This window comes from Pimephales promelas, chromosome 22 (genome assembly GCF_988280905.1).
Source record: "Pimephales promelas chromosome 22, fPimPro1.hap1.1, whole genome shotgun sequence".
NCBI classification, from domain to species: Eukaryota; Metazoa; Chordata; class Actinopteri; order Cypriniformes; family Leuciscidae; genus Pimephales; species Pimephales promelas.
Window position 1 is genome coordinate 24577062 of NC_142790.1, and position 12837 is coordinate 24589898.

The following is a 12837-nucleotide window of genomic DNA, read 5'->3' on the forward strand; positions in this document are numbered from 1 at the left end:
AAAAAAAACGACAGTGTTACCCCTTACGTTTTTTTTCATTTTCGGGCGAAAAATTGAGTTTCTCCGATCTTCTTAAAACTCTGGATTATGATAGAGGGCTGTGAGACTTTGACCCGAGTGCAAAAATGGAGGCTCTAGACCCTTCCAGAGCTGAGATATCGAAACTCAAAATTTGGACCCGAAAAAAAAAACGACAGTGTTACCCCTTACGTTTTTTTTCATTTTCAGGCGAAAAATTGAGTTTCTCCGATCTTCTCAAAACTCTGGATTATGATAGAGGGCTGTGAGACTTTGACCCGAGTGCAAAAATGGAGGCTCTAGACCCTTCCAGAGCTGAGATATCGAAACTCAAAATTTGGACCCGAAAAAAAAACGACAGTGTTACCCCTTACGTTTTTTTTCATTTTCGGGCGAAAAATTGAGTTTCTCCGATCTTCTCAAAACTCTGGATTATGATAGAGGGCTGTGAGACTTTGACCCGAGTGCAAAAATGGAGGCTCTAGACCCTTCCAGAGCTGAGATATCGAAACTCAAAATTTGGACCCGAAAAAAAAACGACAGTGTTACCCCTTACGTTTTTTTTCATTTTCGGGCGAAAAATTGAGTTTCTCCGATCTTCTCAAAACTCTGGATTATGATAGAGGGCTGTGAGACTTTGACCCGAGTGCAAAAATGGAGGCTCTAGACCCTTCCAGAGCTGAGATATCGAAACTCAAAATTTGGACCCGAAAAAAAAACGACAGTGTTACCCCTTACGTTTTTTTTCATTTTCGGGCGAAAAATTGAGTTTCTCCGATCTTCTCAAAACTCTGGATTATGATAGAGGGCTGTGAGACTTTGACCCGAGTGCAAAAATGGAGGCTCTAGACCCTTCCAGAGCTGAGATATCGAAACTCAAAATTTGGACCCGAAAAAAAAAACGACAGTGTTACCCCTTACGTTTTTTTTCATTTTCGGGCGAAAAATTGAGTTTCTCCGATCTTCTCAAAACTCTGGATTATGATAGAGGGCTGTGAGACTTTGACCCGAGTGCAAAAATGGAGGCTCTAGACCCTTCCAGAGCTGAGATATCGAAACTCAAAATTTGGACCCGAAAAAAAAAACGACAGTGTTACCCCTTACGTTTTTTTTCATTTTCGGGCGAAAAATTGAGTTTCTCCGATCTTCTCAAAACTCTGGATTATGATAGAGGGCTGTGAGACTTTGACCCGAGTGCAAAAATGGAGGCTCTAGACCCTTCCAGAGCTGAGATATCGAAACTCAAAATTTGGACCCGAAAAAAAAAACGACAGTGTTACCCCTTACGTTTTTTTTTCATTTTCGGGCGAAAAATTGAGTTTCTCCGATCTTCTCAAAACTCTGGATTATGATAGAGGGCTGTGAGACTTTGACCCGAGTGCAAAAATGGAGGCTCTAGACCCTTCCAGAGCTGAGATATCGAAACTCAAAATTTGGACCCGAAAAAAAAACGACAGTGTTACCCCTTACGTTTTTTTTCATTTTCGGGCGAAAAATTGAGTTTCTCCGATCTTCTCAAAACTCTGGATTATGATAGAGGGCTGTGAGACTTTGACCCGAGTGCAAAAATGGAGGCTCTAGACCCTTTCAGAGCTGAGATATCGAAACTCAAAATTTGGACCCGAAAAAAAAACGACAGTGTTACCCCTTACGTTTTTTTTCATTTTCGGGCGAAAAATTGAGTTTCTCCGATCTTCTCAAAACTCTGGATTATGATAGAGGGCTGTGAGACTTTGACCCGAGTGCAAAAATGGAGGCTCTAGACCCTTCCAGAGCTGAGATATCGAAACTCAAAATTTGGACCCGAAAAAAAAACGACAGTGTTACCCCTTACGTTTTTTTTCATTTTCGGGCGAAAAATTGAGTTTCTCCGATCTTCTCAAAACTCTGGATTATGATAGAGGGCTGTGAGACTTTGACCCGAGTGCAAAAATGGAGGCTCTAGACCCTTCCAGAGCTGAGATATCGAAACTCAAAATTTGGACCCGAAAAAAAAACGACAGTGTTACCCCTTACGTTTTTTTTCATTTTCGGGCGAAAAATTGAGTTTCTCCGATCTTCTCAAAACTCTGGATTATGATAGAGGGCTGTGAGACTTTGACCTGAGTGCAGAAATGGAGGCTCTAGACCCTTCCAGAGCTGAGATATCAAAATTCTAAATTTCGACCCGAAAAAAAAAACGACAGTGTTACCCCTTTCGTTTTTTTTTCCGTTTTCGGCTGAAAAATTAAGTTTCTCCAATCTTCTCAAAACTCTGGATTATGATAGAGGGCTGTGAGACTTTGACCTGAGTGCAAAAATTGAGGCTCTAGACCCTTCCAGAGCTGAGATATCAAAATTCAAAATTTCGACCAGAAAAAAAAACGACAGTGTTACCCCTTACGTTTTTTTTCATTTTCGGGCGAAAAATTAAGTTTCTCCAATCTTCTCAAAACTCTGGATTATGATAGAGGGCTGTGAGACTTTGACCTGAGTGCAGAAATGGAGGCTCTAGACCCTTCCAGAGCTGAGATATCAAAATTCAAAATTTCGACCAGAAAAAAAAAACGACAGTGTTACCCCTTACGTTTTTTTTCATTTTCGGGCGAAAAATTAAGTTTCTCCAATCTTCTCAAAACTCTGGATTATGATAGAGGGCTGTGAGACTTTGACCTGAGTGCAGAAATGGAGGCTCTAGACCCTTCCAGAGCTGAGATATCAAAATTCAAAATTTCGACCAGAAAAAAAAAACGACAGTGTTACCCCTTACGTTTTTTTTCATTTTCGGGCGAAAAATTAAGTTTCTCCAATCTTCTCAAAACTCTGGATTATGATAGAGGGCTGTGAGACTTTGACCTGAGTGCAAAAATTGAGGCTCTAGACCCTTCCAGAGCTGAGATATCAAAATTCAAAATTTCGACCAGAAAAAAAAACGACAGTGTTACCCCTTACGTTTTTTTTCATTTTCGGGCGAAAAATTAAGTTTCTCCAATCTTCTCAAAACTCTGGATTATGATAGAGGGCTGTGAGACTTTGACCTGAGTGCAGAAATGGAGGCTCTAGACCCTTCCAGAGCTGAGATATCAAAATTCTAAATTTCGACCCGAAAAAAAAACGACAGTGTTACCCCTTTCGTTTTTTTTCGTGTTCGGCTGAAAAATTAAGTTTCTCCAATCTTCTCAAAACTCTGGATTATGATAGAGGGCTGTGAGACTTTGACCTGAGTGCAGAAATGGAGGCTCTAGACCCTTCCTGAGCTGAGATATCAAAATTCAAAATTTCGACCCCCAAAAAAAACGACAGTGTTACCCCTTTCGTTTTTTTTGTTTCCGGACGAAAAATTAAGTTTCTCCAATCTTCTCAAAACTCTGGATTATGATAGAGGGCTGTGAGACTTTGACCTGAGTGCAAAAAAGGAGGCTCTAGACCCTTCCAGAGCTGAGATATCGAAACTCAAAATTTCGACCCGAAAAAAAAAACGACAGTGTTACCCCTTACGTTTTTTTCATTTTCGGGCGAAAAATTAAGTTTCTCCAATCTTCTCAAAACTCTGGATTATGATAGAGGGCTGTGAGACTTTGACCTGAGTGCAAAAAAGGAGGCTCTAGACCCTTCCAGAGCTGAGATATCGAAACTCAAAATTTCGACCCGAAAAAAAAAACGACAGTGTTACCCCTTACGTTTTTTTCATTTTCGGGCGAAAAATTAAGTTTCTCCAATCTTCTCAAAACTCTGGATTATGATAGAGGGCTGTGAGCTTTTGACCTGAGTGCAGAAATGGAGGCTCTAGACCCTTCCAGAGCTGAGATATCAAAATTCAAAATTTCGACCAGAAAAAAAAAACGACAGTGTTACCCCTTACGTTTTTTTTCATTTTCGGGCGAAAAATTAAGTTTCTCCAATCTTCTCAAAACTCTGGATTATGATAGAGGGCTGTGAGACTTTGACCTGAGTGCAGAAATGGAGGCTCTAGACCCTTCCAGAGCTGAGATATCAAAATTCAAAATTTCGACCCGAAAAAAAAACGACAGTGTTACCCCTTATGTTTTTTTTCATTTTCGGGCGAAAAATTAAGTTTCTCCAATCTTCTCAAAACTCTGGATTATGATAGAGGGCTGTGAGACTTTGACCTGAGTGCAAAAATGGAGGCTCTAGACCCTTCCAGAGCTGAGATATCGAAATTCAAAATTTCGACCCGAAAAAAAAAACGACAGTGTTACCCCTTACGTTTTTTTTCATTTTCGGGCGAAAAATTAAGTTTCTCCAATCTTCTCAAAACTCTGGATTATGATAGAGGGCTGTGAGACTTTGACCTGAGTGCAAAAATGGAGGCTCTAGACCCTTCCAGAGCTGAGATATCAAAATTTGGACCCAAAAAAAAAAAAAACGACAGTGTTACCCCTTTCGTTTTTTTTGTTTTCGGCCGAAAAATTAAGTTTCTCCAATCTTCTCAAAACTCTGGATTATGATAGAGGGCTGTGAGACTTTGACCTGAGTGCAAAAATGGAGGCTCTAGACCCTTCCAGAGCTGAGATATCGCAACTCAAAATTTCGACCCGAAAAAAAAACGACAGTGTTACCCCTTACGTTTTTTTTCATTTTCGGGCGAAAAATTAAGTTTCTCCAATCTTCTCAAAACTCTGGATTATGATAGAGGGCTGTGAGACTTTGACCTGAGAGCAAAAATGGAGGCTCTAGACCCTTCCAGAGCTGAGATATCAAAATTCAAAATTTCGACCAGAAAAAAAAAAACGACAGTGTTACCCCTTACGTTTTTTTTTTTCATTTTCGGGCGAAAAATAAGTTTCTCCAATCTTCTCAAAACTCTGGATTATGATAGAGGGCTGTGAGACTTTGACCTGAGTGCAGAAATGGAGGCTCTAGACCCTTCCAGAGCTGAGATATCAAAATTCAAAATTTCGACCCAAAAAAAAAAACCGACAGTGTTACCCCTTTCGTTTTTATTGTTTTCGGCCGAAAAACTAAGTTTCTCCAATCTTCTCAAAACTCTGGATTATGATAGAGGGCTGTGAGACTTTGACCTGAGTGCAAAAATGGAGGCTCTAGACCCTTCCAGAGCTGAGATATCAAAATTCAAAAATTCGACCCGAAAAAAAAAACGACAGTGGTAGCCCTTTCGTTTTTGTTTTTTTTTGGGGGCAAAAAAAATTAAGGTTCTCCAATCTTCTCAAAACTCTGGATTCTCATAGAGGGCCATGAGACTTAGACCTGAGTTCAAAAATTTAGTCTCTAGACCCTTCCTGAGCTGAGATATTGAGATCCCACATAGCACTTATCCCATTATAAAAATAGTGGGTTCACGGACAGTGGAATGTCGGGATGGCCCTTGGTGCCACAGACTCAGGGGGCCTCCCTGAGTGCAGTAAAATGGTTTTCATCACAAAATTTTGAAAGCTAAGCTTAAAAACCACGTGTCCACAAACCCACTATTTGTCCAATAATCCACTATTTTTATAATGGCATAAATGCTACGTGGGATCTCAATATCTCAGCTCAGCAAGGGTCTAGAGACTCCATTTTTGCACTCAAGTCTAAGTCTCATGGCCCTCTATCAGAATTCAGAGTTTTGAGAAGGTTGGAGAAACTAAAAATTTCGCCTCCCGCAAAAAAACGAGTGTTACCCCTTTTGTTTTTTTTCGGGGGGCGAAATTTTGAGTTTCTCTGATCTTCTTGAAACTCTGGATTCTGATAGATAGAGGGCCATGAGACGTAGACCTGAGTGCAGAAAAGGAGTTTCTAGACCCTTCCTGAGCTGAGATATTGAGATCCCACGTAGCACTTATCACATTATAAAAATAGTGGGTTCGCGGACGGTGGAATTCCGGGACGGCCCTTTCGGGACCATACCTGCATTATATGACTGACAGACAACAACAGTTTGACCTAAAAATGTCAAAATTGAAAATACTGTGGAAACAAAGTCACCTACATCTTGGATGCCCTTGAGGTAAGCTAAAACATATCAAACATTAATTTCAAAGTGAACAATCCCTTTAACTTGTGTAATATTGCTCATGTATACGCTCTCCTACTTAAAAAATACATAAAAAACGAAGTACACATTATGCAAAAATATTCTGAATTATAAACTTTTTTAATACAATTGTGTGGGAAAAATGTCAACGCAGCATTTTGGTCAAATAAGTTAAAAATAGATGTGGAAAAGATGAATAATGGAAAAATGGCTACTAAATACCAACAATGAAAGGAAAGTAAAGCTGTGTGCATGGCACAGTGTGCTGTTTTTGATTATTGTTGGAGAGTGTTTTATGGATTTAATACACTATATGGTCTGGTTTCTGTATAAATAGTGAAAGTGGTATACATAACGAAAAAGCCATCTTTTACAAAAACAGTTTTCACCGTCAATTCGGAAATGCATATCAACAGTATATATCAGGAATATAGCACTGTTTAGCAAAGAGCCTAGAAAAACTTGAAAGAAAAGTGGTAAATGAGCAAAACTGCTAATTGACACGTAACTTTGTCCTACATTAAGACATCAGGTGTAAATCTCCTCACCAAAGGTTTTATTCAAGAAGGGTTTATATGGAAAACAAAAGGCTAGTGGAGAAGAACACCTCCCTCCCCTGTGCCAGCGTAATGGTGGGTGGATACAGATGTCTGGAGCACATGATTCACGCTCCAGACGAGGTATTGATTTGGTCTGGGTCCCTGCACTGATTTATTGTGTCATTTTTGTTTATAAAGGTAGATCGAGAACACGAGTGTTTCGATTTAAGTGTGCAAAATAAAAGCAGCGTGGAGCAACGTTGCCGTCTGGGCCTGTGATGAATTGCAGCATCCGGAACCCAACTTTGAAACAGGCTAGAGGATTGTCTTCATCAGACAAGGCAAGACAGGACGTCCATCACAGGACGACCATCCAACAGAGACTCAATAACGGCACAAGCGGTGAAATGAAGGAATGCTGGAGGGGGGAGTTAGAAAACCTTTGTTTTAGGCAAAGAAAAGACATTTCGGGCCTGTGTGAATACGGTTTAAGACATAGCACCTTCAAACTTGATGAAATATAAAAGGAAAACATACATTAGGTGTTATTGCATGCAACGCTGGCTTGTTTTTCAAATCCGGTCTTTTGCATCAGCATGATGCAATGAAACACTATTATATAACTATTCATGTGGAAAGGGTTTGTAGAAAATTTTGCCTCCACTCCAGTCCATTATGATATCTCACCCCGAGATTTCATAATGATGCACAATAAAGCATAAGCAATGAAGCATTACTGTGTTTTTACTCATATATTAATGTACAAGCTGTGTACGAAATCCTTAAATCGCTATTCATTATATATATAATACATGTATACTCTTAAAAATAAATGTTCCAAAAGGGGGATTTTCGCAGTGACTCCATAGAAGAGACTTTTTTTTCTTAGTGTGAAGAACATTTTAATAATCTGAAGAACCACTATAAAGAAGCCAAGATTAAACGTTCTTCATGGAACCATAGATGCCAATAAAGAACCTTTACTTTTGTGTAGCAAACACCATATTTTATAAATGAGTGAATTTGAACACTGCACATTATGTATGACATCACATCCTGAATGATGAAAAACTACTTAAAAATGGATCTGAACCAGAACAACAGACAAACAACACAAACTGAGCGAATTTTTTCAGTCAAAAGACAAAAAAAATCCTTTGAACACTTGGTCCACCGCTCAATATCAAAATTGAGGTAGTTATGAATTGCTTGGTGTAACAAGAACAATATTACAGAACATGAAAACTGAAAACAAAGAGATCAGTCAGATCAAAAAACATCCTGCAAAAAAAATGGAGGTCATGGATTGTTTTAAAGGTGCATGCAAAATTACAGGTTAAAATAAAAGCATCAAATTCAGACCACTTTAAAAGAAAAAAGGTCATGCGATTGCTGAGACCTTCTGTCATGATTCTGCCATCATGTCTTAGATTTTTCCTGGTCTTGTGGCAGGATCATGGCAGACCCATGTTTTGTGTACAAGCACATGTTGTCTCGTTTCATACCCCGCCCCCTTGTTAACCTCGTCCTGTCATTATTGCCTAATTAGCGTCACCCGTTCCCCTCAATAGTTTCTCCTTATTTTATCCCCTTGTGTTTGCTGTCCTGTGTCAATTATCTCACCGTGTCTAACTTTGTGAGAATCAAGCTGTAAATTACCTGTTGATCGTCTTGTCTTGTAAGAAGTGTATTTCTAGCTGTTAGTTTATCGTCTTAGTCTAGTGTATGCTATCCTGTCTTGTTTTGCCCCGTCATGGGTTTTGTTTTTTTCTGTTTTCATTGTCAATAAACTTGTTAAGAGTTTCATACTGTCAGCTATTGGGTTCATCCTTCAACCTCATGACACCTTCACTGTAAGGATCATTGTTTTTAATAGTGGAAGGGCAGGAGCATATGAACATGTGATGCAGAATCAAGTGTCAACTGAAGTGATCAACTAAAAGGCAAAGCGAAAAGGATTTACAGGGTGGGAATTTTTTTTTATCACTGATGCTGCCAAACAAATATATTTGTCCAAATCTGTTTTGCCAAAAGCACTGTGACTTCAAACTCCATGAAGTTTTTCCCACCCTGGAAGAGAACAAGATGTCAGAACCATAAACGTAGTGAACAAACAGGACATGAGTGAGGCGGAAGATAGACAGAGAGAGAGTGAACGCAGAACTACGCAAGTGTTTATTGAGCATGCTACGGATAAAAGCAGAAAATAGGAAGGAAAAAGATAAATCAAATCACAACAAAGTCAATCTCCCCGCTTTTGTTAAAAAAAATCTTTTAATTGAGCCACATCCAAATTATGCCGAATAATACATTTCTACGAATGTAAAAAAGAAAAAAAAAATACACAAGATCCTTTTGTCCCTCTAAAAATATCAGTGTGGATTGACATTCAATTTTTATTTTCTCAACCTTTCTCATAAGCCTGTCCTCTCCGCAGTAAACTGCTCAATCATGGAGTAAATTAAGACTATAGGCACAGAAACTTTGGTCCCTTCTACTTTCCAAAATCACACAAAGGAGTGATTTCCAGTCCATGCGACACTAGGAATAATGATTTCCCATCAATAACGTGAGGTTTGGCTGGATTGGCGAGTTAAGAGCGGGCCTGACATGATCTCAGTGATGAACACTAGAGAATCACAGGTTTATTTACAATTCTGAAACCAAACCATCACAGCCATTAAGAATTAAACAAACATAAAATGCAAAAAAAGAAAAATTTCAAAAGGCTTTTACACACTACTATACAGACACGAAAGGAAAAATTTGTCTAAACAAAACTTAGTGTAATATCTCACGCGCAGAGGACTGCCTGGGTTTGAGAAAAATGAAGTATGAAAAGATCTATGTAAGTTTTGTAAGGCACATTCTTTTCTGCTTATTATAAGAGGTTCAGCCTTTACATCACGACACCCTTCCGCCACTGAAGCGCCAGTAAGAGGGAAACGGGGTTAAAAAAAAATAGTCACAATATTTCCTTCTTACAACATCATCTTGAGGAATGAAACTTGGGAGAGGAAACTCAAAATCGTGGTCCCCAGTGTATTTAAACAGTCAACAGGTAACGCCAGAAAAGAAGTTGGGAGCAAGACCTTTCGGGTTCCTTTAGATGGTTGATTTGGAGAAGGACACCTTCAAGTGGTGGTTATTACCCATGTTGTAATTGTGAAGGTCGATCAGGCATTGAATAGCTTCTTCGACGGTTGTCATCTGAATTAGGGCCATTTTGTGATCTCTGTCGAGAAAAAGCACGGCAAAAACGGTCACGGGAGAAGGGAAAGGCGCTAAAGAGCTAAATGGCGACACACTTACTGGAAAAACTTGAAAGCTTTCACAGTGCCACCGGAATTTGTGAACAGGACCCTGATGTCTTCTTCATTTATGTCTTGCCTTCAAAACATGACAGAAAAATGACTTCAGAAAACTGACACAAAGATTGACAAGTGGCGAATAGCACTTTTACTCACGGGATGTTTGACAGATGCAGTGTGCCGGAAGGAGGGAAGATGTTCTGAAAGTTCTTGGAGCCGGGCTTTTTGAAACGGTGCAGTGGTGAGTTTGTGAAGTCTTTTGTGAGACCCTGGTCATCTAAACCATCTCTCGGTAACTGAACGGTCTGATGCTTCGACATCGTGACGCGAATGATCTTTGAGTACATCTTCTGACCGTTTAGATGGCTCATAGCTGAGGCACAAGCAAAGAGAAATGAGAAAGACGTGGAGAATCATGACCTAAAATGCAGACAAAATCCACTACCGTTTGGGGTCGGTATGACTTTTTTATGTTCTCTATTTAAAAAAAAAAAAAAAAAAAAAAAAAAAAATCAAGGCTGTTTACATGGAAACGATTCTGAAGAGAAAACGCAAAAGTGGCGTTGTGTTATCACTTTTTATTCTGCGTTTAGGGTAGGAAATCCGCTTGCATATGGTGACGCAAAAGTGTGTGAAATTCGATGTAGTATGCACTCCAGGCGGCTAGGTGGCGGTGTGAAGCACTGCGACATAACACCAAGTGTAGACAGGGCCTAAATGTAATTTATTTTGGTGATGGAAAAACTCAATTTTCAGCAGCCAATTCTCCAGTAGCTGCATTTACATGGACCCTAGAAATCCGATTGGAATCGGACTACAGTCAGAATAAAAAAAAATAAAAGAAAAAAAAAAAAATCGCACACTTGATCAGATTGAAAACCAAAACTGAAAAGTACTGGGCATGCGCAATGATGTAGAGATTGGCGTACTGACAAATGACGCGTGTTGTTGTTGTCGAATGAAGTGTCATAAATCTAAAATTTCCCTTCCACTCGTCTGTGGAGTAGGACGATGTCCCACCAGTTCTTGTTTCAGACTCTCATTTTGTTTTAGGTGCTTGATAAATAAAAGCAGTATGTGCTTGTCGTCTCCCAATTAGGACCCGAAATAAACAAATATCTATTCTTTAAAGCGAAGAAAAGAAGCAATATAGGTGAATGGTTGGTATGCGCAAACAGCGGGAAACTGTATATTTGTTCAATGTGCACATCAAAAAATCTATTCTGATTGCACACATCAACGCGATCACTTTATGCTCACACATGTGCATTCATCAATCGTATTTAATTCATTATGATTGAAAGAAAAGATGTCCATTTAAACGTAGCAACTGTCACGTGATCCGTATTAATTTATATAAAAATCTTACTGGCCCCAAACATTATATAAACACCCACCAAATGTATAAACATAATGCACATTTTTAAAAGCATTCACAAACATTTAACTTCTGGAATGTGAGTGAAATTCAGAGGTAAATAATATGGACGGGGCCAAATTCCATCCATCAGGATTTGAGTGTTTTTCAGATGTTTTTATTATTGGTTAATATTATTGTGCCCCGCCCACACTGCCTTTATTAGATTTTGATGATTTTTTTTTTTTTTTTCATTTTGAATGAATCCTGCACAAATCAAACCAACGACATTCATTCTGAATGAAATGAAATCTATTTATAAAATCGTCTATTTTGATTTGACATCATCTTTAAAGCCTGAATGCAACTTGGCTGCGTGTAAACTTAGCCGTGACAATAAATGTTGTGCTGTTAAGGATGTTTCAGTGTGCATCTTACCAAGCTGAGCCTGGTTCATATCAGCCATCTGTATCAGTGCGCTGTCTTTCTTATTAAAAAGAATCTTCACACGCTGCACGTCCCCATAAACTCCTGTGAACAGAGCAGCCAGCAGCCAGAGGACAAGCGAGAGAGGGAGGAAAAAGTGAGGAGTGAGAGAGTGGAAAGAAAGAACGACAGACTCAAAGAACGTTCATCGAAATGGAGAAAACTAATCACAACCTGACAGAAGACTCGGATATATATATATATATATATACACACCCTCAAAATCAAAATAAATTAAGAACTAAGATGGGACATAAAAACTGTGTAAACTGAACAAAGATCACATGCACTGAAACAAATTGTACACTTCAAAATACTGAAAGAAAATAAAGCAAAAGACTTTTACTCTAAAAGCCAATTAATGGTAATGGTTTAAAGTCAACATGAAATACTACATAATGTATTACCAAGAACATTCAACAAGAAAAAAAAAAAATGTAGGGCTGGATTTGAATCCATACTTAACGTAGTGGACGTTCTATGCTAACACAGAGTCTCAGTCGATTGTGAAGGACAACACAATCACTAGTCCCCACTTTTGAGGCTAAATTTAAATGTAAGGTTCATTGTTATTATGAAGTTAAAGGGATAGTTCACCCAAAAATTAAAATTGTGCCATCATTTATTCTGTCATTGACATTTCATCATCATCAATTCACCCTTAAGTTGTTCCAAACCTGTATGCATTTATTTCTTCAGCTAAACACAAAAGATATTTTTAAGAATGTTGGTAACCAAAAAGTTGAAGGGGCACCCTTAATTTTTTATTTTTTTTTGGTTCCATACAATGGAAGTCAGTGGGGTCCATTAGCTGTTTGATTACCCATATTCCTTTTTTTTGTGTTCAGCAGTTCATGAGGGTGAGTAAATGACAGAATTTGACAGGGTGAACTATCCCTTTAAGCAACATTAAATATGGGCAAAGTTTTAGAGAAGTTCCCTTAACAGTTAATTAGTAGCTATTTGACTATTGTTCACCAATAATAAACTTGTATATGAAACCAATAATATTGGTTTTGACCAAAATTATTAACCAGTATTTACATAATCATCTCTTTAACATCAAGTTAACAGAAAAAGTTAGACATTAATTCTTTGTTGAGAGTGTTCTATATAGTCTAAAAGCAAATAAAAAAAAAATATTAAAAATTG

General features: G+C 38.5%; 1 protein-coding gene and 1 long non-coding RNA gene across 8 annotated transcripts in view; one reads left to right on the forward strand and one right to left on the reverse strand.

Annotated features, from left to right (window-relative positions):
* Positions 1-8302, forward strand: part of LOC120488171 (uncharacterized) — a 123816-nt gene extending 115514 nt beyond the window's left edge. For both annotated transcript variants that reach the window (XR_016149404.1, XR_016149405.1), the window contains exon 4: positions 6730-8302. This is a non-coding gene — a long non-coding RNA (uncharacterized LOC120488171). The remainder of the gene's footprint in view (positions 1-6729) is intronic.
* Positions 8303-8678: 376 nt separating this feature from the next.
* The window catches only part of ptbp2a (polypyrimidine tract binding protein 2a), a 45746-nt gene continuing 41587 nt past the window's right edge, over positions 8679-12837 (reverse strand). For 4 of the 6 annotated variants that reach the window (XM_039684705.2, XM_039684709.2, XM_039684710.2 and 1 more), the window contains 4 exons: positions 11638-11730; positions 9999-10215; positions 9844-9921; positions 8679-9766 (listed from right to left, as the gene is read on the reverse strand). In XM_039684705.2, the coding sequence (XP_039540639.2) occupies positions 9637-9766; positions 9844-9921; positions 9999-10215; positions 11638-11730 (518 nt within the window). In that variant the 3' untranslated portion in view covers positions 8679-9636. Of the gene's footprint in view, positions 9767-9843; positions 9922-9998; positions 10216-11637; positions 11731-12837 lie in introns of those variants that run through there. The other 2 variants (XR_016149403.1, XR_016149402.1) reach the window with 1 other exon arrangement.